This window comes from Neoarius graeffei, chromosome 27 (genome assembly GCF_027579695.1).
Source record: "Neoarius graeffei isolate fNeoGra1 chromosome 27, fNeoGra1.pri, whole genome shotgun sequence".
Classification (NCBI taxonomy): Eukaryota; Metazoa; Chordata; class Actinopteri; order Siluriformes; family Ariidae; genus Neoarius; species Neoarius graeffei.
In genome coordinates this window covers 39012616-39036197 of record NC_083595.1, presented here as the reverse complement: position 1 = coordinate 39036197, position 23582 = coordinate 39012616, and the positions used below count along the sequence as shown (strand labels likewise).

The 23582-nt window shown below is 44.5% G+C and overlaps 2 protein-coding genes across 3 annotated transcripts in view; one reads left to right on the top strand and one right to left on the bottom strand.

The window, feature by feature from the left end:
- Positions 1-7772: 7772 nt before the first annotated feature.
- tipin (timeless interacting protein) lies at positions 7773-19929 on the top strand. Its single transcript, XM_060911811.1, has 8 exons — positions 7773-7832; positions 8895-9041; positions 9631-9721; positions 9808-9883; positions 9993-10115; positions 17772-17838; positions 17933-18112; positions 19050-19929. The coding sequence occupies exons 2-8, from the start codon at positions 8900-8902 to the stop codon at positions 19262-19264; spliced, it is 894 nt and encodes a 297-aa protein (XP_060767794.1). The 5' UTR covers positions 7773-7832; positions 8895-8899; the 3' UTR covers positions 19265-19929.
- Positions 19252-23582, bottom strand: part of dis3l (DIS3 like exosome 3'-5' exoribonuclease) — a 30418-nt gene continuing 26087 nt past the window's right edge. For both annotated transcript variants that reach the window (XM_060911809.1, XM_060911810.1), the window contains 2 exons: positions 23010-23181; positions 19252-22794 (listed from right to left, as the gene is read on the bottom strand). In XM_060911809.1, the coding sequence (XP_060767792.1) occupies positions 22453-22794; positions 23010-23181 (514 nt within the window). In that variant the 3' untranslated portion in view covers positions 19252-22452. The remainder of the gene's footprint in view (positions 22795-23009; positions 23182-23582) is intronic.

Sequence of the window (23582 nt, the reverse complement as noted above, 5' to 3'; positions counted from 1 at the left end):
TTAGAAAATCAGCAATTTAACCACCATAACCCTTTGAAAAACTCTCTAAATATCAGCTAAACTATCAAAGTTCTTAAATAATATTTAGGATGGCTATTGTTTTGCTGTTTTGTGGATTTTAGCATACATTTCTGTGGCTTGTGGCAATAATATAGAATTGTACATGATCAAAGTTGATTTTAGCTTGGGGTTTACATTATAAGAAAGAAAGCCTGACAGTGACATATTAGGTTGGTTACAAATTGGTTCAACTTATTCACATCTGTAAAATACAGGCCTAGGTGATATCTCTGGGAGTGGTTTTGATGTATTACATGTTGCTTTATTTTTGCATGGTGAGGTTGACATTTACATGGAATTGCCCTTCTCCGGTTTCCTCCGACCTCCCAAAATATTCCAGTATAACTAGCTGATAGTGTGAATAAGTGTTCTAGTTTCTTCCCTGGGGCAGTCAAATTACTGTTGCCTCGCAATGCTCACCTGGGCTAGTCAAACACCTAATTCAGTATGACTCAATACCGCTGCACACCACACTTTACAAAGCTGCATCAGACACTTTATGGAACGCTAAACATATTGCTGCTACAGATATACCTACTGCTGCTACGCTACCAAACAGTTTACAGCCCATGTTCTGTAGTTTTAGCGTCCTGTGTATTTATGGTCCTGTGTATTTATTCTGTTCTGTGTATTTATTGTCCTGCATTCATCTCACACTGTTGTGCATTTGCACTTTATGTAGTCTTGTGTACTGCTGTGTTGTACCACAGCCCTGAAGAAATGACATTTCGTTCCAATGTATACAAGCTATATAGAGGAATGACTGAATGTGAATGATGTGTGTGCATGATTGCTCAATCATGATACACGATTGATCCAGCCAGGGTGCACAGGCCCAGGCTCCACCACAACCCTAAACTGTTACCAAACTGGAAGTCGTTCTTATGTGTGTCCATCAAGTCTTCACAACCTTAGACAGACACCAGCTAACATCTCATGATGTTAGCTTAGGGTGACCAGACGTCCCGGTTTTACCGGGACAGTCCCGATTTGGGGTTGTGTGTCCCGAGTCCCGACAAAAGTCTGTCGGGACACGGATATGTCCCGGTTTTCGCCACTCGCGACGTTTGCGACTGAGCAGCATGGGAATCATTAGCGGAGAAATGTCTGCATTTACTATTTTGATGAATTGACAGGAATCGCAAACTTTCCTGGTTACTGTCCCCTGGCCCTGTGGCATGGGTGCTTATTTAGCCACATTATTCCAGACAACAGAACGTGTTGCCATGCAACAATAAAATAAACATTAACTGGTGCGAATGTTCTTTGTCTAGCAGCTAGCAGCAGTAATGCCGCAGCAATTATACCGAAAAGAAAATGTACCTTTTCCAAAGATTTACATGGAACCTACCCCTTCCTCCGAGAGGTGCGGAACAATGTGCACGAAGCCTACTGCACACACTGTAAGTGCTTTGTTCTTGTACTGAGTTGGGTAGCCTATGTTGCAAATGCTGTGCGCTCCTGTGGGGGCTTTCCTCGGGCTGTCGCCCCTCTCCTCCTTTACTGCTGAGAGAGGCCCTTCATATAATCTTTTTTTATTCACCTTGTTATCCCGAGATAACGACATAATTAATTCAGGATCTCGAGAAAACAAAACCGTTATTTCATGATCTCAGCTGGATCGCTGTATCTCCGTCGGTAGAGACGAAGCCGGGCCAGTCTTCTGCGGAGGTGCCACGGACTAATTTTGAAATTATCCCTTATTCATCTCATCTCATCTCATTATCTCTAGCCACTTTATCCTTCTACAGGGTCGCAGGCAAGCTGGAGCCTATCCCAGCTGACTACGGGCGAAAGGCGGGGTACACCCTGGACAAGTCGCCAGGTCATCACAGGGCTGACACATAGACACAGACAACCATTCACACTCACATTCACACCTACGGTCAATTTAGAGTCACCGGTTAACCTAACCTGCATGTCTTTGGACTGTGGGGGAAACCGGAGCACCCGGAGGAAACCCACGCAGACACGGGGAGAACATGCAAACTCCGCACAGAAAGGCCCTCGCCAGCCACGGGGCTCGAACCTGGACCTTCTTGCTGTGAGGCGACAGCGCTAACCACTACACCACCGTGCCGCCCTTATCCCTTATTAAAAGACTTAATGCAATCTCTCCTTGTGTCAACCCCTGATCAAAATATTGCCTTATTAGGTGATCGATTATTCCAGACATTCTAATGACCAAAGTTGCGTCTATACAGAATGAGAAATAGCCCCAAAGTCAGCATATCACAAGTCTCTTGGCGCACCTGAATGAACCATTTCTCAGCTGTTTACTCGAGATCATGAAATAATTGTTTTGTTTTCTCGAGATCACGGAATAACGGTTTTGTTTTCTCGAGATCTCGGAATAACGGTTTTGTTTTCTCGAGATCTCGGAATAACGGTTTTGTTTTCTCGAGGTCTTGAATTAGTTGTGTTGTTTTCTCGAGATCCTGAATGAATTATGTCGTTATCTCGGGATAACAAGGTGAATAAAAAAAGGATTATATGAAGGGCCTCTCGCGGCTTCCGTAGTATATATTCTCAAATCACTTGTCTCTTTTTTGTTTCTGTTTAACATACCCTTCTGACAGTTTGGCCATATTGCTGTGTTGAACAGCTTGTTGCACCTTCCATTAAAGTGTTCACTTTTGTACACATCTTCTTGCTTTATTCATTCAGTTGTGGGGAATGGTTAGTAAGGTTGATTCTGACCTAGGCTATGTTGAGGTCACATATCTACTTTTTAAGTTCATGCTATAGTGCATACAATTTTAGAGATATAGCCTACATGTGCATATGCATTCTTCTTGGTGTTCTCACAAACAGGGGAAATAAATCCGTTTAAATTTGGCCTATGGACATAGCCTGGCCTATTCTCAGCCATTACAAAATCTGTTGTCTGACCATAATTTAACTGATCTGTATACCACTATGCCACTAGATAACAAAATGCCTGTTTGTTTTATTTCATGTGAGATGTTGATAAATGTGAGCTTCAACAAAATGATAAGAGCACCTCTCTGAGTGTCACGTTTACGTAAAAAAAAGGTGTGCGAGCACGAGCATGGTCGCGCGCAAAAGTGTCCCGGTTTCAGACTAGGGAAATCTGGTCACCCTATGTTAGCTGATCCTAGAAAAGCACTCTTCTGTAAGGTGGTGATTTCTGGTGTTATTTCTGTCTTTTTCAGGTAGTAATCTAGCTTCTTTGGTCTTCTTCATCTTTTCAATAGCTGGAAGTAATGCACGTGATGTGCCAATTCTACGTGCATCTCAGGCGCTTTCTAAAAACGCTGGGTGACCTCATCCATTGACAACGATTGTTCATCTGCTTGAGGTCAGGTGAATTGCACCGTTGGTCTCAATAAGAGGCTCTTTCGCTGAATCACATCCACTGCGCTGCTGCCCACAGTTTCACCATAACCCTGCTAGGGTGGCTTTCGGGTACTATGCCTTGCCAATGGGCAACCCATGATTTTGTCCGGGACTGCTTATTGGTTATTCGCAGCTAACCTCTATACTGCCCATGTTGGTCTCTATTGTAATGATATCAAAACAGTGTTCATTTCTATTGAATCTAACCCATGTATTGTCACCATATCAGGGAATCCCATTAAGCATGTAGAAGACTTCAAGTACCTTGGTTCCAATATCATGAACTCATAAAAGGATTTTCAGATTCGTAGAACCCTAGCTTGGAGTGCATGCAGCAAACTTGATAAGATCTGGAAATCAAATGTGCCAAGAGAACTGAAAATCAACTTTTTCCGAGTGACAGTTGAGCCCATTCTTCTTTATGGATCTGAGATCTGGATGCTGAACTCTTGACTGCACAAACGTTTGGATGGTTGCTATACTAACCTGCTGAGGAGGAGGGTACAGATAATCTCCTATGGCGGTCACACTCAACTCTGGAACAAATTAATTGGAAAACCCCAAAGGTGAGCCTACGACTAATTGAACATCATACAAGATTCACTGGACACTGCTACCGTGTGAAGGATGAATTAGTATCTGATCTCCTTCTATAGAAAGCGTCTACCAGCAGGAAGTTGACGTCTGTAGCCGCTTTATCCTGTTCTACAGGGTCGCAGGCAAGCTGGAGCCTATCCCAGCTGACTACGGGCGAAAGGCGGGGTACACCCTAGACAAGTCGCCAGGTCATCACAGGGCTGACACAGAGACAAACAACCATTCACACTCACATTCACACCTACGGTCAATTTAGAGTCACCAATTAGCCTAACCTGCATGTCTTTGGACTGTGGGAGAAACCGGAGCACCTGGAGGAAACCCATACAGACACGGGAAGAACATGCAAACTCCACACAGAAAGGCCCTCGTCGGCCGCTGGGCTCGAACCCAGACCTTCTTGCTGTGAGGCGACAGTGCTAACCACTACACCACCGTGCCACCCAGGAAGTTGACGTACCCAGACATAATAGCATGTGACACTGGTATAAACAAGGAAGATCTTTCAACCTTGATGGTGGATAGAGACTGTTGGCGCAAAGTTGTACTCGCCCAAGGGCGAGGGGTAGGTAGGTAGCTTCTTTGATATGGACCTTAAGGCTCCACTTACCACCAGAACTACAGTTGTCTCTTTATTCCACAGTTTTGCTATCTCTAGTGTCAGTTGGGAGTAACTCTCGATCTTCTTGACTTTTGAAAATTTATTATTATCCACCCATTATCTGTAGCCGCTTATCCTGTTCTACAGGGTCGCAGGCAAGCTGGAGCCTATCCCAGCTGACTATACGTGAGAGGTGGGGTACACCCTGGACAAGTCGCCAGATCATCGTAGGGCTGACACATAGAGACAAACAACCATTCACATCTACAGTCAATTTAGAGCCACCAATTAGCCTAACCTGCATGTTTTTGGACTGTGGGGGAAACCGGAGCACTCAGGGGAAACCCACGCAGACACGGGGAGAACATGAACATGCAGAAAGTCACCAGGTTATTGCAGGGCTGACACAGAGACAAACAACCATTCAGATCAGATCAGATCAGATCAGATCAGATCAGATTAGATAGAAATTTATTGATCCCTTTGGGAGGGTTCCCTCAGGGAAATTAAGATTCCAGCAGCATCATTACAGAAAAACAGAGAATAGAAAATACAGAAAAAACTTCTAGATAAATTAAATTAAATTAAGTATTTACATATACAAATATAAAAAGAGTAAGATATGGGGAAGAGAGGAAGGGGGCAGCAGGAGAGATCTTGCACTTTATATTGCACATTATATTGCACATTGTCCAGTATTGCTTATTGTTAGGCTAGGCTACTGCTCCTTCCCGTCCTCTGTCCTCCTGTTACCCCTCCTCCCCCCCAGAGAGGAGTTGTACAGTCTGATGGCATGAGGGACAAAGGAGTTTTTGAGTCTGTTCATCCTGCACTTGGGAAGGAGCATTCTGTCACTGAACAGGCTCCTCTGGTTGCTGATGACGGTGTGCAGAGGGTGACTGGCATCATCCATGATGTTCAGTATTTTGTCCATAGACCTCTTCTCTGCCACCGTCACCAGAGAGTCCAGCTTCATGCCAACCACAGAGCCGGCCCACCTGATCAGTTTGTCCAGCCTGGATGCGTCCTTCTTGGATGTGCTGCCCCCCCAGCACACCACGGTGTAAAGCAGGACCGCAGCCTCCTAAGGAAGTACAGCCTGCTCTGTCCCTTCCTGTATAAGTGATTGGTGTTGCAAGTCCAGTCGAGGCTTGCTGTCCAGCCACAGCCCAAGGTACTTGTAGGAATCCACAGCCTCCACCTCGACTCCCTCGATCAGAACTGGTCGTGACCTTGGTCTGGACCTCCCAAAGTCAATGACCAGCTCCTTGGTCTTTGAGGTGTTGAGCTGCAGATGGTTCCTGTTGCACCACACACCTACGGTCAATTTAGAGTCACCAGTTAACCTAACCTGCATGTCTTTGGACTGTGGGGGAGACCAGAGCACCCGGAGGAAACCCATGCGGACACGAGGAGAACATGCAAACTCCACACAGAAAGGCCCTCGCCGGCCACGGGGCTCGAACCCAGGAACATCTTGCTGTGAGACGACAGCGCTAACCACTACACCACCATGCCGCCCCATTTATTATTATTATTATTATTATTATCTCATCTCATTCTCATTATCTCCAGCCGCCTTCTACAGGGTCGCAGGCAAGCTGGAGCCTATCCCAGCTGACTACAGGCGAAAGGCGGGGTACATCCTGGACAAGTCGCCAGGTCATCATAGGGCTGACACATAGACACAGACAACCATTCACACTCACATTCACACCTACGGTCAATTTAGGGTGTATTCAGACCAGGATAGTTCGATAGTTCACTTGCTTTGGTCCGAACCAAATGTTTTTTTTATTTTTTCATTTTGGTGCGGTTTGCTTTCACACTGTACATTTTAGTAAGCGGACCAAAATCTGTCAACAAAGCCACGCGCCCTGAGGTCGTTCAGCTATTGGTCAGAGACGACACGCGCACAAAGCGTTAAGTTCAAAAGTAGTCATGGAGGCTTTCCGTGCTGTTATTCTTTTTAATGTCATCAAAGCTATATGCTTTTTCCAGTTTTTACTGTTTTCACAATTGTGCGATTACTATGCTGTTGTACAAGTAATTTATCAACGACGACGACAAAGGGCAAGGCGGCTACGGAGGATAGCGCTGATGAGCGCACATCATGTTGTGACAGTTCTGGCTGTCCACGCAATAGATGAACTTCTTTTTTGCGTCGCTAGTACTGCCACTTTTTGAAAGAATGTCCCTGATTTTAATGTAGGTCTGACGGAGTTTCTTCACTTTTAGCCGACATTGTTCTGGGGAGCGCGTGAACCCCTTCTCCTTCATTTTCTCACTGAATACAGCAAACACGTCGGCATTTTTGTGTGTTCGCTCCAAAAGCTCAGATATGTGGACATCTGCCCATATATCCACAAGGGTACGCGTTTCTTCCTCGGACCACGTTTGCCCCCTACTCATTTTTTGTACTCTGTAGTCTAGCCTCCCACTGGTCTGAATGACTGAACGACTGTTGTAAGGTTCCCTTGACAACCGAAACAGTGTTTGCACTTTGCGGTGGAGTGTCAAGACTCTGTTTCCCATAATGCTCGACAAACGACGGAAGCTCCCGAGGTACAAAAAAGCAAAACTGTCGGATTAGGTCCGGTCTGCTTTCACACCTCCAAAAGATCCGCACCAGGGTTCCTTTGGTCCGGACCGAGTCCGACCTTGCAGCTCGGTCTCGGTCCGCTTGTTTGGTCCGGACCAGAGTTCGGTGGTTTGTATTCAGACCAACCCAAAAGGTCCGGACCAAGGGAAATTTGGTTCGTTTGGTCCGGACCAAACAACGTAGGTATGAATACGCCATTAGAGTCACCAGTTAACCTAACCTGCATGTCTTTGGACTGTGGGGGAAACCGGAGCACCCGGAGGAAACCCACGCGGACACGAGGAGAACATGCAAACTCCACACAGAAAGGCCCTCGCCGGCCACGGGGCTCGAACCCGGACCTTCTTGCTGTGAGGCAACAGCGCTAACCACTACACCACCGTGCCGCCCCATTTATTATTATTATTATTATTATTATTATTATTATTATTATTATTAATAAACAAACCCCAGCCTCTTCACATATTGCCCACTAGGTGGTGCCATTGGCCATGACACACACACACACTGTGGAATAACAGAAGCAGTGCTCACTGTGATTCTGATTGGCTGAGAGAAAAACCCGGCAGAAACAAGGGAAAGTTGCACAGACTGCTAAACCCTCTGGCTGAGGTAAGTGTAGTCTGTTTTCGTTTCATTAAAACCGTTGAAGGCTTGAAACAGCAAAGCGTGGTCACGTGGTGAGATTGTTGTTTGTTTGTTTGTTTGTTTTTTCCATGGTTACCGGAGCGAAGTGTGAATAGCACACGATCTGATACTTAGCAGTCAGTTACAACACAGAGCAGGGTTATTTATTTTCCTACTCGTATTCCGAAAAACCACGCCTTCTGCACGTGCGTCTCGCAGTCCCAAGAAGACAGCTGATTGGACAGACAACCTGTTGGCGGGACCATTCTGACCAATCATAGCACAGGTGACGGAATACAGGTGGGAAGATAATGTAGACTGGTAGGAATCAGATAACAAGAAGTTTTCATCATGTTTTTCATTTTTTTCCTGATTAGGATGCTGTACACTTTTAGTTTCAAAGTTAACGGTGACCATAGATACTGTAGAAAGTGCTCAGAAACTTAGATTATGTGAAAGATATTCCATGCAGTTAATACATTTAATGATGTTACAAACATATGAAGAATACTTTATTTAGATCACGTGACCTACTCCAAGCTGAATATAATTTAATAATCTCATCTCATTATCTCTAGCCGCTTTATCCTGTTCTACAGGGTCGCAGGCAAGCTGGAGCCTATCCCAGCTGACTACGGGCGAAAGGCGGGGTACACCCTGGACAAGTCGCCAGGTCATCACAGGGCTGACACATAGACACAGACAACCATTCACACTCACATTCACACCTACGGTCAATTTAGAGTCACCAGTTAACCTAACCTGCATGTCTTTGGACTGTGGGGGAAACCGGAGCACCCGGAGGAAACCCACGGGGAAAACATGCAAACTCCACACAGAAAGGCCCTCGCCGGACACGGGGCTCGAACCCGGACCTTCTTGCTGTGAGGCGACAGCGCTAACCACTACACCACCGTGCCGCCCCTTAATTTAATAATCATAATAGTTTATTTTAGAGCTTGTTTGTTGCACTAAAGTAAATTCTATGGGGGGGGGGATAGTTATGCTCCTGGTTGATGATGGACTGTGACTTGTTTTTCTTTCCAGAATCCATGATGTCTGATCCATCAGAAAATGGTCACTTTGGCATGTCTGACTACGATCAAATAGAGGATGAGTCCTTTCCCCCGCTCCCACCACCGCTGTCCCCTGGAGAGGGCAACTTCGATGAGCAGCCTACAGCCAATGGAGAGGGTAAGATCTATACACACACAGAGCTCACCTTTGTTTAGATGACCGTGAACAGCTGTACCGTATATGATGGTGGCAGAGAAGAGGTCTATGGACAAACTACTGAACATCATGGACGATGCCAGTCACCCTCTGCACACCGTCATCAACAACCAGAAGAGCCTGTTCAGTGACAGAATGCTCCTTCCCAAGTGCAGGACGAACAGACTCAAAAACTCCTTTGTCCCCCACGCCATCAGACTGTACAACTCCTCTCTGGGGGGGAGGAGGGGTAACAGGAGGACAGAGGACGGGAAGGAGCAGTAGCCTAGCCTGACAATAAGCAATACCGGACAATGTGCAATATAAAGCGCAATATCTCTCCTGCTGCCCCCCCTTTCCTTTTTTCCCCTCCTCTCTCTCTTCCCCATATCTTATTCTTTTTATACTTGTATATGTAATACTTAATTTATTTTAATTTATCTAGAAGTTTTTCTCTATTTCTTTTCTCTGTTTATCTGTAATGATGCTGCTGGAATCTTAATTTCCCCGAGAGAACCCTCCCAAAGGGATCAATAAAGTTTTATCTAATCTAATCTAATCTAATCTGTAGGTGAAGAGGGAGAGCTGTCCAGGTTACCTGATGTTCCTGTAGCTAAAAGACACATAGTTAAGAGACCGCAGCCTAAACTAGACTCTCAGAGGTAATGATTATTGTGTACATGATTGTCATAAGCACAGGGTATGTCAGGCTTCATACTGATCACTTTTCTCGTCGTCTTCCCTTCAGGCTTGTGTCTGAACGAGGACTTCCAGCCTTGCGTACATTATTCAGTGATGTCAAATTTAAAGGCAAAGGCCATGAGGTGACTCGACCTTTCCTGTGGCTTTATTTCAGACATGATAAATCAGTTATCAGCACTCTTGCTTACTTAGAACAACAAATATACACCCTTTCCTTCTGTCTGCATTTAGGTTGAGGATCTTAAGGTTCTAATGCAGAAAATGGAGAACTGGGCTCACAGACTTTATCCCAAACTACAGTTTGAGGACTTTATTGACAAAGTGGAGGTTCTAGGAGGCAAGAAAGAAGTACAGGTAAGTCCATTAGTACGGAAGTAAAGGTATGACTGCTCATTTCCACAAGCACATGTGATTTAGCTTTAATCAAAGTGGCATTTAGGCTCTGGTCACACTACAGCTCGCGAGTACTTCGCGATGAAAAATTGGTAGCATCGTCACTAATCGTGCAATACACGAAGATTGTTCTCTCAACTTTACAAGTTGTTTTTTGGTGGGTCTCCACCTCGTGAGTAGCCAAAGCCGTTGTGAAAATTTTCATTGAAATTTGGTGGTGATGTGATGTTTTTGTTGCCAAACTAAGAAGCAAATACTCGCAGATGGGTTTGGGAATATTTCCCAAAGCTCAGGGAACCTTCTTCAAGTCTCTTGAGATGTATTTGTCTCGAATTCATGTCCCTGATGCTTGTGGGAGCCTCATCAACACAGTGGCTCGGCACAGCCTAACCTTCGCCGAGACTTGGTGTATTTACGTTCAGGGATCCTTTGGAGCACGTTGTGTGCACTCTTGGGACCCAGTCATTATGGGAAACATCTGCTGCAAATCAACATCAGGTGTTTCCCATAACGACTGGGTCCTCTGAGCGAGCATGGCCGCTCAAGCGTACGAAGGTGTGGCACTCAAGTGTTCACCACGCATCGTCACCAAAACGCCTCATTTTCATTGATAACCCAATGTAGCCGGCATGGTGGTGTAGTGGTTAGCGCTGTCGCCTCACAGCAAGAAGGTCCTGGGTTCGAGCCCCGGGGCCGGCGAGGGCCTTTCTGTGTGGAGTTTGCGTGTTCTCCCCGTGTCCGCGTGTGTTTCCTCCGGGTGCTCCGGTTTCCCCCACAGTCCAAAGACATGCAGGTTAGGTTAACTGGTGACTCTAAATTGAGCGTAGGTGTGAATGTGAGTGTGAATGGTTGTCTGTGTCTATGTGTCAGCCCTGTGATGACCTGGCGACTTGTTCAGGGTGTACCCCGCCTTTCGCCCGTAGTCAGCTGGGATAGGCTCCAGCTTGCCTGCGACCCTGTAGAACAGGATAAAGCGGCTAGAGATAATGAGATGAGATGAGATTTGATGAGAACCCAGTGTAGCTTTAGACACACACAGTAGGTTAGTGCAATATTGGTTTTCCCCTACATGTAAATTCCCTTTAAAAACAAAGAGATTAGATCAAAAATCTTTTTTTAACACACAAAGAACCTAAACCATGATAAAGGACCTAGGAGTCATTGACTGGTTCTGTTAAATGTCATAATGCAGTTTTGTACATATAAAAGTTACCTTACATGAACAGCTAAATATAAATCAGTTTAAAGGATATGGGACATGAAACATAAATGCACGCTATATCAGTTTCTTTCCATTAAAAATATGAATTAATTGCATCAACAAATACAAAATCATCTATTAAATTCAGTAAAATCGTTATAGTCGTGATGATTATATGGCATTTCTGCTCGAGCTCCGATATGCATATTTTACAACCGGAAGAGCCGCTGTCACGTGATCATACGTCACAAAACCTTTCGGGCACAGCACAAGCGGGTAGATGAATGGAGAAGTGTATGACAAGGAAATTGTTTTTATAGTCTTTAAAGTACATTGGACATCATGGTGTATTGTGCTGCTTATGGTTGCAATAATTCCAATGGGAAATGCCCTGGAGTAAGTTTTTTTGCATTCCCCAAGGACCCGAAGCTGAGGAAAGTGTGGGCTCACCTGCGCATGCGCAGTAGGCTTCGCACATGCGCAGTAGGCTTGGTAGGACAACTTTACAGAACACCTGTTGAAAAAAAAACTTTGCGCCTACTGTTTCCCACAAACTGTATTCGGACCATTTCGCTGAGGATTCTTTCAACATTAATACTCAGGTACTGAGCGATATTAATTCATGAAACAGGAAGCATAAGGATGAGAGAAAAAAAAAAACAGTTCAAATCAGGAAGCCGCGCACACCTGCGCCAGGCTGCACAAATGCGCGCAGCTTCCCGACCCAAACCGCCTCTCTCTCATCCTTACACTTCATGCCTCATGCTCCATGAACCAACATCGCTATTTTTTTTAAAATCAGATCTGCGTGATTCAGCCGTGAAAAAGGCGGCATCCGCCGAAAGGCGCGCTGTTTGCATCCCTGCACGGAGGCCAGGGGACAGGGCAGGAATATTTTTGTTGATATGAGTGATCCGGTGCGATTTCGCGACCCCCCTGTTGAAGACCTCTGCGCTAAGCGACTGAAAGCCGAGGTAAGGATTAGTATTATAATTTTGGGTGTATCAATTATTGATTATCATAATTCTGACTCGTTTCACCATTTTGAATGTTTTCATCTCGGACTCTGGAAGCATTGTATCTCAATCAATCTCGAAAAATATCAGCAAAAAAAAAAAACTAGCTTGCAACGGACTTTAGCTAGATCTATGATGAACTTTCAATGTATGATACAAAAATAATACTTCTTTCAACAGATCATTAGCCTTTGAGCAGAATTGTTTTTAACTTACCAGGAAGTGTTATCGAGCCGACCGCTTTCAGTTTCATGGGGACTGAATGAACTCTCACTCTCAGAATCATCTGACCCGTCAGAGTAAAGACAAGATCCATGTTCATGTGAATTTCCAGCTATCGGTTCGAACTGATAGGGTCTAACTTCACATCTCTGTGAAACATCGGGAATGTCACTGTCGATGGTGTCCATTTCGGTAACCTGTTTACATTAGATTCCCAAGCGCTGGCTCCTTGGAAAGTTTTTGTGACGTCACGTGACCACCTAGCTCATTAACGAATCCTTGTTTTACGCTGATGTATAGAAAAACTTGAATAATGTGATGATTTTCACATTTTTGACGCCCTGCAGTGATTTAGATGGCATTTCTTATGTCCTTTATACATAATTATACCCAGGTAAAAATCCATGTCCCATATCCTTTAAACGTGCCTTTATTATTCAGTTACTCATCTCATCATCTCTAGCCGCTTTATCCTGTTCTACAGGGTTGTAGGCAAGCTGGAGCCTATCCCAGCTGACTACGGGCGAAAGGCGGGGTACACCCTGGACAAGTCGCCAGGTCATCACAGGGCTGACACATAGACACAGACAACCATTCACACTCACATTCACACCTACGGTCAATTTAGAGTCACCAGTCAACCTAACCTGCATGCAGGCCCGGCACCGTGGAGGGGCGAAAGGGGGCGTCGCCCCCTCAACGGAGACTCAGATCACTTAATTGTTTTCTTATGAAAATATAATGTATTATAGACGTATTAATAATTTGCATTTTCAAATACGAAATATTAAGTGGTTGCGCCTTGCACAAAAATACATTTCACATAAATCACTACTAAAACTGGCACGGTACAACAAATCTGATTGGTTGTTATGATTCTTACGCTGCACATTGTTAATAGCGTAAGAATATGTGTCATTGACGTCACCCCCCATGCAGCGGGGGTGAAAATTCATCACTTCAGAGTGTTTAGTCCCCTACACGCCTAAACTGGGATCGTGGATTAAGTGGTTAGCGTTGACTCGGTGCGAGTCAGGAAGGCTATTACTGGTGCAGCCGCGGGGTCTGTTGATTTTTTTTAAATTATGATTTTGGCCGCCGAGCCAAGTACCTTAGACTTGCATTGACGTTTTGTTTTCATGCCGCGGAGCTATTTGTATGTATTTTAAATGTAAAGGACTTGCCTGTAGGTTTGTGTGTGTTGTTTTATGTTTGGCATCTTTCTGGTTGTAACGCGTGTCTGTGAGAAAATTGGAGGGGAGGGTTAACAGGTGGGCACGGGTGTTGATAAAGCACAACTGCCCTGGTAATATGCCACATGATTTTCCCGGACTAAAGCAACCTTCGGGGCCGTGGTGGTTTTGTGGTTGGCGCAGTTAATTGTTTGAAACACGTTGTCAGACCGCCATCACTACTACACACTATATGAAAAATATTTGCCCCCTTGCGATTTCCAATTACCCCCTTAGTAAACTGTTCCTGGCGCCGAGCCTGCCTGCATGTCTTTGGACTGTGGGGGAAACCGGAGCACCCGGAGGAAACCCACGCGGACACGGGGAGAACATGCAAACTCCAAACAGAAAGGCTCTCGCCGGCCACAGGGCTCGAACCCGGACCTTCTTGCTGTGAGGCGACAGCGCTAACCACTACGCCACCGATTTTATCTCCAGAGCCTAGATGAGTAAATGGAAGATGAATTCAACTATTAGTCACCAAAAATCAACATGTTCTTTACTAAATAGCAAGGGCGGCTGGTGCATAAGGGCGATTGGGCGACGCTCTGCCAAAACGAAAAAAAAAAAGTTTTTTTTCTTTTTTGAAAATAAATTTTCACCAGTGCTGCTCGAGGCCGTTTTAATCTGTTTCTGGGTATCATTGTCCAATCAGGGTGGTCTTGCTTCTAGAGTACCGCCCCTTTTGGGGCGATTTCAGTCACGCTGAAAATCGCCCAAGAGTTCACTGATAGAGTCCCATGTTAATATATTTTTTTTCTCCTGACTGACACTTCAATGCAATCTCTATGGGTTCCAGGGGGGCTTGCCCTAACGTGCTTACGTCACTGCGAAGCGCGGCAAAGTTGCGTTCGATCCGCTCAGTTTCTGAGGTGAGATGGATGCGGAAAGCAATTCAGTGCGGTCCTTAAAAGAAGTTCCATTTAGTCAGCGATCAAATCGAGCTAAATTGGCAACAAAACAAGCTGGACCCCCCTCAACCAAATCTAAACATAAAACAGATTTCGACGGGGGGGAATCATATACTCGAGGTTTTACTTCAACATGGTCCCAGCGCGGCGGCACGGTGGTGTAGTGGTTAGCGCTGTCGCCTCACAGCAAGAAGGTCCTGGGTTCGAGCCCCGGGGCCGGCGAGGGCCTTTCTGTGTGGAGTTTGCATGTTCTCCCCGTGTCCGTGTGGGTTTCCTCCGGGTGCTCCGGTTTCCCCCACAGTCCAAAGACATGCAGGTTAGGTTAACTGGTGACTCTAAATTGACCGTAGGTGTGAATGTGAATGGTTGTCTGTGTCTATGTGTCAGCCCTGTGATGACCTGGCGACTTGTCCAGGGTGTACCCCGCCTTTCGCCCGTAGTCAGCTGGGATAGGCTCCAGCTTGCCTGCGACCCTGTAGAAGGATAAAGCGGCTAGAGATGAGATGAGATGGTCCCAGCGCAAATCCTGGCGAGCTGGCTGCGAGGGCGCCTCAGCGGTTTTCTGCTACCCCTGCTTACTTTTCTACCCTGGAGGTGGCTCCACGGACAACACTGCTTGGACGGTCACTGGAGTTTCGGACATGCATCATTTGTCGGAGAAAATAAAAAAACATGAGTCATCAAAGATTCACATGGGGAGCTGCGTGAAATTTTCGGCTTTTGGGAGAGTGAACATCGCTACGCAACCGGATGAGGGCTACAGGCTAGCAGTTCGCCGCCACAACGATGAGGTGAGCAAGAACAGGCACATATTAAACCGGCTCACCCAATGCGTGAAATTTTGTGGAGTGTTCGAGTTAGCTCTACGAGGCAAAGACGAAACTGAGGGCTCCAGTCACCGTGGTGTTTTTCTGGGTTTGGTTGACTTCGTGACTCTCTCACACACACACACACACACACAGTCACAGAATCCATTCACTTTTGATGTTTTCAATGTGCATTTTTATATTTGCCATACTTTGGTAATATCCTTGGTAAATACCAGTAACTGCAAGATCTAAAGATCCACTCATCTATTTATTCAACTGCTATTGTTATGTTAGCCAACTATTTACAATCTTTTGTTACAGTAAGTGCACTTTCCTGTTTGTCCTTAAGTTGCACAGTCTGTAAAATTCTTGCTGGTCATGGAGTTTGAAGTACAAAATCTATTTACAGAACATTCTGTAGAACAGTTGACTTGCTACCTACAGTGGTACCTGAAAGTTTGTGAACCCTTTAGAATTTTCTATATTTCTGCATAAATATGACCTAAAACATCATCAGATTTTCACACAAGTCCTAAAAGTAGATAAAGAGAACCCAGTTAAACAAATGAGACAAAAATATTATACTTGGTCATTTATTTATCGAGGGAAATGATCCAATATTACATATCTGTGAGTGGCAAAAGTATGTGAACCTCTCGGATTAGCAGTTAATTTGAAGGTGAAATTAGTCAGGTGTTTTCAGTCAATGGGATGACAATCAGGTGTGAGTGGGCACCCTGTTTTATTTAAAGAACAGGGATCTATCAAAGTCTGATCTTCACAACACATGTTTGTGGAAGCGTATCATGGCACGAACAAAGGAGATTTCTGACGACCTCAGAAAAAGCATTGTTGATGCTCATCAGGCTGGAAAAGGTTACAAAACCATCTCTAAAGAGTTTGGACTCCACCAATCCACAGTCAGACAGATTGTGTACAAATGGAGGAAATTCAAGACCATTATTACCCTCCCCAGGAGTGGTTGACCAACAAAGATCACTCCAAGAGCAAGGCGTGTAATAGTCAGCGAGGTCACAAAGGACCCCAGGGTAACTTCTAAGCAACTGAAGGCGTCTCTCACATTGGCTAATGTTAATGTTCATGAGTCCACCATCAGGAGAACACTGAACAACAATGGTGTGCATGGCAGGGCTGCAAGGAGAAAGCCACTGCTCTCCAAAAAGAACATTGCTGCTTGTCTGCAGTTTGCTAAAGATCACGTGGACAAGCCAGAAGGCTATTGGAAAAATATTTTGTGGACGGATGAGACCAAAATAGAACTTTTTGGTTTAAATGAGAAGCGTTATGTTTGGAGAAAGGAAAACACTGCATTCCAGCATAAGAACCTTATCCCATCTGTGAAACATGGTGGTGGTAGTATCATGGTTTGGGCCTGTTTTGCTGCATCTGGGCCAGGACGGCTTGCCATCATTGATGGAGCAATGAATTCTGAATTATACCAGCGAATTCTAAAGGAAAATTGTCAGGACATCTGTCCATGAACTGAATCTCAAGAGAAGGTGGGTCATGCAGCAAGACAACGACCCTAAGCACACAAGTCGTTCTACCAAAGAATGGTTAAAGAAGAATAAAGTTAATGTTTTGGAATGGCCAAGTCGAAGTCCTGACCTTAATCCAATCAAAATTTTGTGGAAGGACCTGAAGCGAGCAGTTCATGTGAGGAAACCCACTAACATCCCAGAGTTGAAGCTGTTCTGTACGGAGGAATGGGCTAAAATTCCTCCAAGCCGGTGTGCAGGACTGATCAACAGTTACCGGAAATGTTTAGTTGCAGTTATTGCTGCACAAGGGGGTCACACCAGATACTGAAAGCAAAGGTTCACATACTTTTGCCACTCACATATGTAATATTGGATCATTTTCCTCAATAAATAAATGACCAAGTATAATATTTTTGTCTCATTTGTTTAACTGGGTTCTCTTTATCTACTTTTAGGACTTGTGTGAAAATCTGATGATGTTTTAGGTCATATTTATGCAGAAATATAGAAAATTCTAAAGGGTTCACAAACTTTCAAGCACCACTGTAGGTCAATTTACTTCAGTCCTGTGGGCATTTATGGTCCGTGTAGACATAACGGGGGAAAACTGCCCCCCCTGAAAAAAAATTCAGGAGCCGCCACTGCTAAATATCAAGATCAAGCCTTCCATGACCGTCTCCTTTTTGAAATGTCATTGTAACATGACTTTTTTGTTCTCTTTCAGACATGTCTCAAACGAATCCGACTGGATATGCCTCTGACCCATGAGGATTTCATTGGAAATGATGGCGGTGAGAAAAACCTGAAGCTTCAGCACACAGTGATCTTTCTTAACACGTGGTTTCATGCAGTAGAATGTAAATATTTTATTTATTTTGAGTTTAGACGAAGCAGTGGTCCATTCACAGGAAGATGCAGACCCGTTTGAAGATAGAAGTTTCTCTGAAGATCCATTTATCCACTCCACTCCTGCACCGCTGTCTCTTACAGAAGAACAGCAACAGCGCATCGAACGCAACAAACAGCTGGCTCTGGAAAGAAGGCTGGCTCGACAGAAACAGCTAGGTGATTTAGGCCAAGTTTACATTAGACCGTATCTGTCTCGTTTTCTTCGCGGATGCACTGTCCGTTTACATTAAAACGCCTGGAAACGGGAATCCGCCAGGGTCCACGTATTCAATCCAGATCGTGTCTGGTCCGGTGCTGTGTAAACATTGAGAATACGCGGATACGCTGTGCTGAGCTCTAGCTGGCGGCGTCATTGGACAACGTCACTGTGACAGCCACCTTCCTGATTCGCTGGCGTTGGTCATGTGACGCGACTGCTGAAAAACGGCGCAGACTTCCGCCTTGTATCACCTTTCATTAAAGAGTATAAAAGTATGAAAATACTGCAAATACTGATGCAAATACTGCCCATTGTGTAGTTATGATGGTCTTTAGGCTTGCCATCCTTCCACTTGCAAGTGGTAAGTGACTTGCGCACAGCGGCTCAGTCCCGAATCACTGCTCGTGCACTACACTCGCGCGCTCTGTGAGCTGCGCAGGGCCGGAGTGCGCACCCTCCAGAGGGCACTCGCTGTTCAGGGCGGAGTGATTTGGAGCGCAGCCGCTGAGGAGGAAGCGATGAGCCGCACTGACACATTTCAACTTACGTGCCGAATTAGTCATGTGATTAGCGTATCCGTGTATTGGCGTTGCTGTGTGCACGCGAATCGTGTATTGGCGTTGCTGTGTGCACGCGAATCATTTTTAAAAACGTTAATCTGATGATCCGCTGATACGGTCTAATGTAAACCCCACCTTAGTTGTAGATTGTATGATGCAACATGACACTATTGTATAGTTGCAGTGTAGTTGAAATGCAATAGGCTGGATTAGTACATTTGGTACGATGGGGATTTACAATGTCGGGTGAATATCTTGTTTTTTGTTCATAAGCAGTACATCTTGTTTAAATTTTGCATTTCTTTGAACTAATTTGTCACTTGCATCTTCTCAGAGTCGTTAGAGTCAGCTTTCCCGGATGAACCTGCTGCAAGTCCCACAGCACATCACTTCAGCCAAGATGACCAGAAAGAACTGGATCAGACCACAGGAAACACTGACATGCCTTTGAAACAGGATCCTGTGGAGTCTCAGAGCTCCCCTCACACAAACAAATGTGACAGTCCAGTTCCAGAAATAACAAATGACCGAGATAATGAGAGTGATTGATCAGTTTTATTCTTCCTGATTATGCCAGAAAGTTTATGATGGACACAAAATGGCTGCCAAAAAACTAGTTCAGAGTAAGAAAGAAAGGAAAAAAAACTTTCGATTGTAACTGTTAGACCATGATATGTACTTCCCCTGGTCGTCCAGCCAAGTGCAGATAGACTGCTTGTGTTGTTCTTGACATCCTCTGCGAGGATCTATAATGAGAACAGACTGCCTCGAGTTACGTTTTACATCCTTGTTGTAATGCAAAACTATACAGAAAGAACCAGCTGCTGTAGCTGATTTTTATTTTTTAGTAGCTGGTGTTATTGGGTTCTGTTTATAACATCTAATAAGTAAAGTCTATACCCATAACCCCAGTGTTGAATGCTGAATGTGTTCAGTTAAGAAATGCACCTCCACATAAGGTCTAAGCTGATGGAGTCTCACCTAGACCTTAGCAGATTTAGGAAGGTTTTTTTTTAATGTATTATAGTATTAAAGCATAACGTAATCCAGCCATCACTAACAAAAGTGTTTGAGTAGAACAGTGGGTTTGTACACTGTTTAGGAATTTGAGTTTTCATAATTCTAGTACATTTTCTTTACAGGGTTTGTCTTGGGTGTTCATTTTTAGCATAATTTTCCATTCATATTTTGTTAATAAAGTCTGTCTTGTTTAATGATTGTGTGTTAATTTAATGATTTAGGGGAACCCATGGCCTAATTGTTGGAGAAACACCTTTGGAACCAAAAGGTTGCAGGACTGGCTTAAGTGCCCTTGAGCAAGGCGCCTCACCCCCAACCGCTCCGGCAAGAGTGGTGGCGTACCTTGTGTCTGATTAGCCAAAGAAAAACTGATGATGTGATTATCAGTTTGGGCATTGAACCTGACCAATTGAACTGAACTGTTAAAGTGCATATTCTAGACCAATTTAATTTATATATGAGAAAGTATGTCCGTTTACACACTCATCCAGAAGGGTAATTTTGCACAAGGCCATCTGTTTACAGCAAGAAAAAATAAAATAATAAAACGCGTCTGGAAAAATCCCAAGGGAGTCTGGAGCCAGATTCGTGACGTCACCTGCGGAAGCGCCAGCAGGCTGCGCGAGCTTTGCACGGTTTCAGTGCACAGCCTGTGTAGACCAAGCGCTCCCATTTCTCTCTCATTGTCCGGTCTTTTGGAAAACGATGAGTACTAATCCCATCAAGGTTGGTGTTGCTACACCCTCCTACGATACATCTGTTCACCATTTTAGTGATAACGTTGAAGAAATTTGCAGAAAACCACCAGGTCGTTTTCTCATAAACAAACCAGCGCTGACGTAGGATTCAGAAGGAGGCGTCCCGCACGCGACGTCACGAAAATCAATGTTTCCCAGAAAATCCAAATGCCAAGTTTTTTCAGAGGCGGACCAATTCGCCTCAAGTGGCTCGATTTCAACTGAATTTTTCTGGTATTGCGCAAGGTAAAAAAATTGCACAAAATGCAAAATGTGACAGATATTTGACCAAAGTTTAATATAAAATAGGAGAATTACATTGATCTCGCTCCTGAATTTACCCGTGATATGCACTTTAACGTCACCATGACTTGACTAACATTGGGTAAAAATGTAACCACGGATTTTGGCACATTCACACACTCGGTGATAGAATAATAATATTTATCTGCATTCACTGGATATGAGCAATCATGCACTCTGATTGGCTACTCTACTACTAGGCAATTAGCTCATATACCATGAGTAGAGGAAAAACAAAACGGTGGAGCGTGTTGCTGAACAGACCAAGGACAAAAAAAAACTACTCAAAAACCACCCCCCCAAAAAAATAAAAATAAAAAAGCAACAAAATATGGAATAAGTATATTTGATAGTAAGAATTTTTTTTTTATTTTTCAAGAATTATAGCACTTTTCACAAATTGCTACTGTCATTTTGCCGGTTTACATTTTTTGGACGTTTTGTATGGATTTCCTCTCAGTTCTCTCCCACCATCCATTTAACAGTTATTCCACTCAATCTCATCGTACATGGCTTATAGTCAACTTGGCACTACGCGCCTCATCGGCTATCAGCTCATGTACGACTCAATTTCATGGGATAACTGTTAAATGGATGGTGGGAGGAAACCAGAGAACCGAGAGAAAATCCATACAGTAATGGGGAGAAGGAACAAAACTCCGTACACTTTTTCAAACAACAGGGAACAGTTTTTTGTTTTTTTTAACCGATTCTGTTCAGGATTCTTTGAAACTTTGTGCCGGCTAGTGAACTAGCCCACGTTTTCATCAATTTTGAGCCGAGCCATTGTAATCAAGGGTGTGTCACAAAGGGAGGGCATTGCACAACAGGAGTAAACAATACTAACAGCATGCCAGAGTGCACTGATTACCTGCTAGGTTTTTTTCCCGTTACTAGACACGTTTTCATTCCATTTTTTCTGAAGGTGTATCCTTTTGCATCGCGTTCTCCATTGCTGCACTCTGCTTCCTCTCCAAGCTAATGACACGCCCACTGATGTCATCATGGTACACGCTAGAAAAAACAGCTATATTTCGGTTCTAGCTGGGAACCGTTTCAGGCTCCGAACCAATTTATTTTTGGTCGAAATGTTCTGAATGGTTCAAAATTGGGTGCGCGAACCAGAACGGAACCCGTTCCCTGTTGGTGGAAAAAGGGTTGACAGACAGGGACCCAAGTTTAGACTCGGACCAGGGACGTTGGAGCTGTGATACAGCAATGCTACCCACTTCATAACCATTTCACCCAGCAACTAATTTCTTAGTTGTGAAATCTGAGTTGGGGTTGGGGCTGCATATTCATAGCACCTATAGATTTATTTATTTTTTTTATGTGCTTTACAAGTGCACCATCCAAAGAGCCCGTGAAAATATTTTTTATAAAACATTTCAGTTGTAAATGTACACAATTTATGCATTCCTTTACAAAATATATACTAAACAAAATACCACAGCCAAACCATAATGTTAATCAGTGCAACACTAAAATCTCTAAAAATGGATTTAAGCAGTTAAGGGTCGTTCTTTGGCTTATGAGCAATATCTGAGTAAACTCTTGGCCAAAACTCTCCAGTGCTACTCTATCATCCAAACTAGAGTAAATAATAAAAATTTCATAATATCAAAGCAATAAAATTCAAATGTTGAGTCTGGACTGAATTGAATTTTCTCAGTAAACCTAAGCTGAGGTTATGCACGTTGGTACTTCAGTGTTTTGTATGTGACAGAAAGCTGTATCAAGCAAGGCGAGCTCACTGATCTCCTGCAGGATTGAGTAGAGATTGGGCCCTTTGCTCTGTCTGAACTCCCGCTCCTCTTTGCTCAGTCTTGGTCTCTTCGTCTTCTCCTCTTCTGCCTGAAGAGATGCTTCTTCCCTGCGCACCACCTCCTCGATCAGCTCAGACTGAACCCGACTGCTTGTCCGAGACTCGGCCATGGTGGACTGATGTGGCTTGTTACTGATGAGTTCCAGATGCAAGTTGTCAGAATGGCAGCGGGATGTTTCCACAGAGATACGCACCTGAAGAGCATCGGAAGAAATCATAAGTATGTCCAAGGATTGTGGGACATCAGTAGGTAATGACTAAAGCTTTCATGGCACCAAGAATTACATGCATGTTTATATGTACTGTATATTAAAGCACCGCTGCACTTCATGATGTGATGTTTAAATGGTTAGATCCTCTTGGACAGGGCTATTTCCAATTTAAGGTTAACAGGAGGGTGTGTACTCACTGTGACATGGTTGAATAGGTGAAAGGTGCTTGTCCCTGTGCTGGTGCAGGAGCTGATCCTGTCTGGATACCTCTGCAGTGTTCCCACCTGCCACACACACGCACCATCATCCCCCACACTCACCACCTCACTCTCTCGATTCTTCAGGTACACCGCACCCTTCAAGCCATACCTACACACACACACACACACACACACACACACACAACACCGATTCCAAAAAAAGACAAAGACAATATATTTCATGTTCAGATTCTCATCTCTAGCCGCTTTATCCTGTCCTACAGGGTCGCAGGCAAGCTGGAGCCTATCCCAGCTGACTACGGGCGAAAGGCGGGGTACACCCTGGACAAGTCGCCAGGTCATCACAGGGCTGACACATAGACACAGACAACCATTCACACTCACATTCACACCTACGGTCAATTTAGAGTCACCAGTTAACCTAACCTGCATGTCTTTGGACTGTGGGGGAAACCGGAGCACCCGAAGGAAACCCACGCGGACACGGGGAGAACATGCAAACTCCGTGCAGAAAGGCCCTCGCCAGCCATGGGGATCGAACCCGGACCT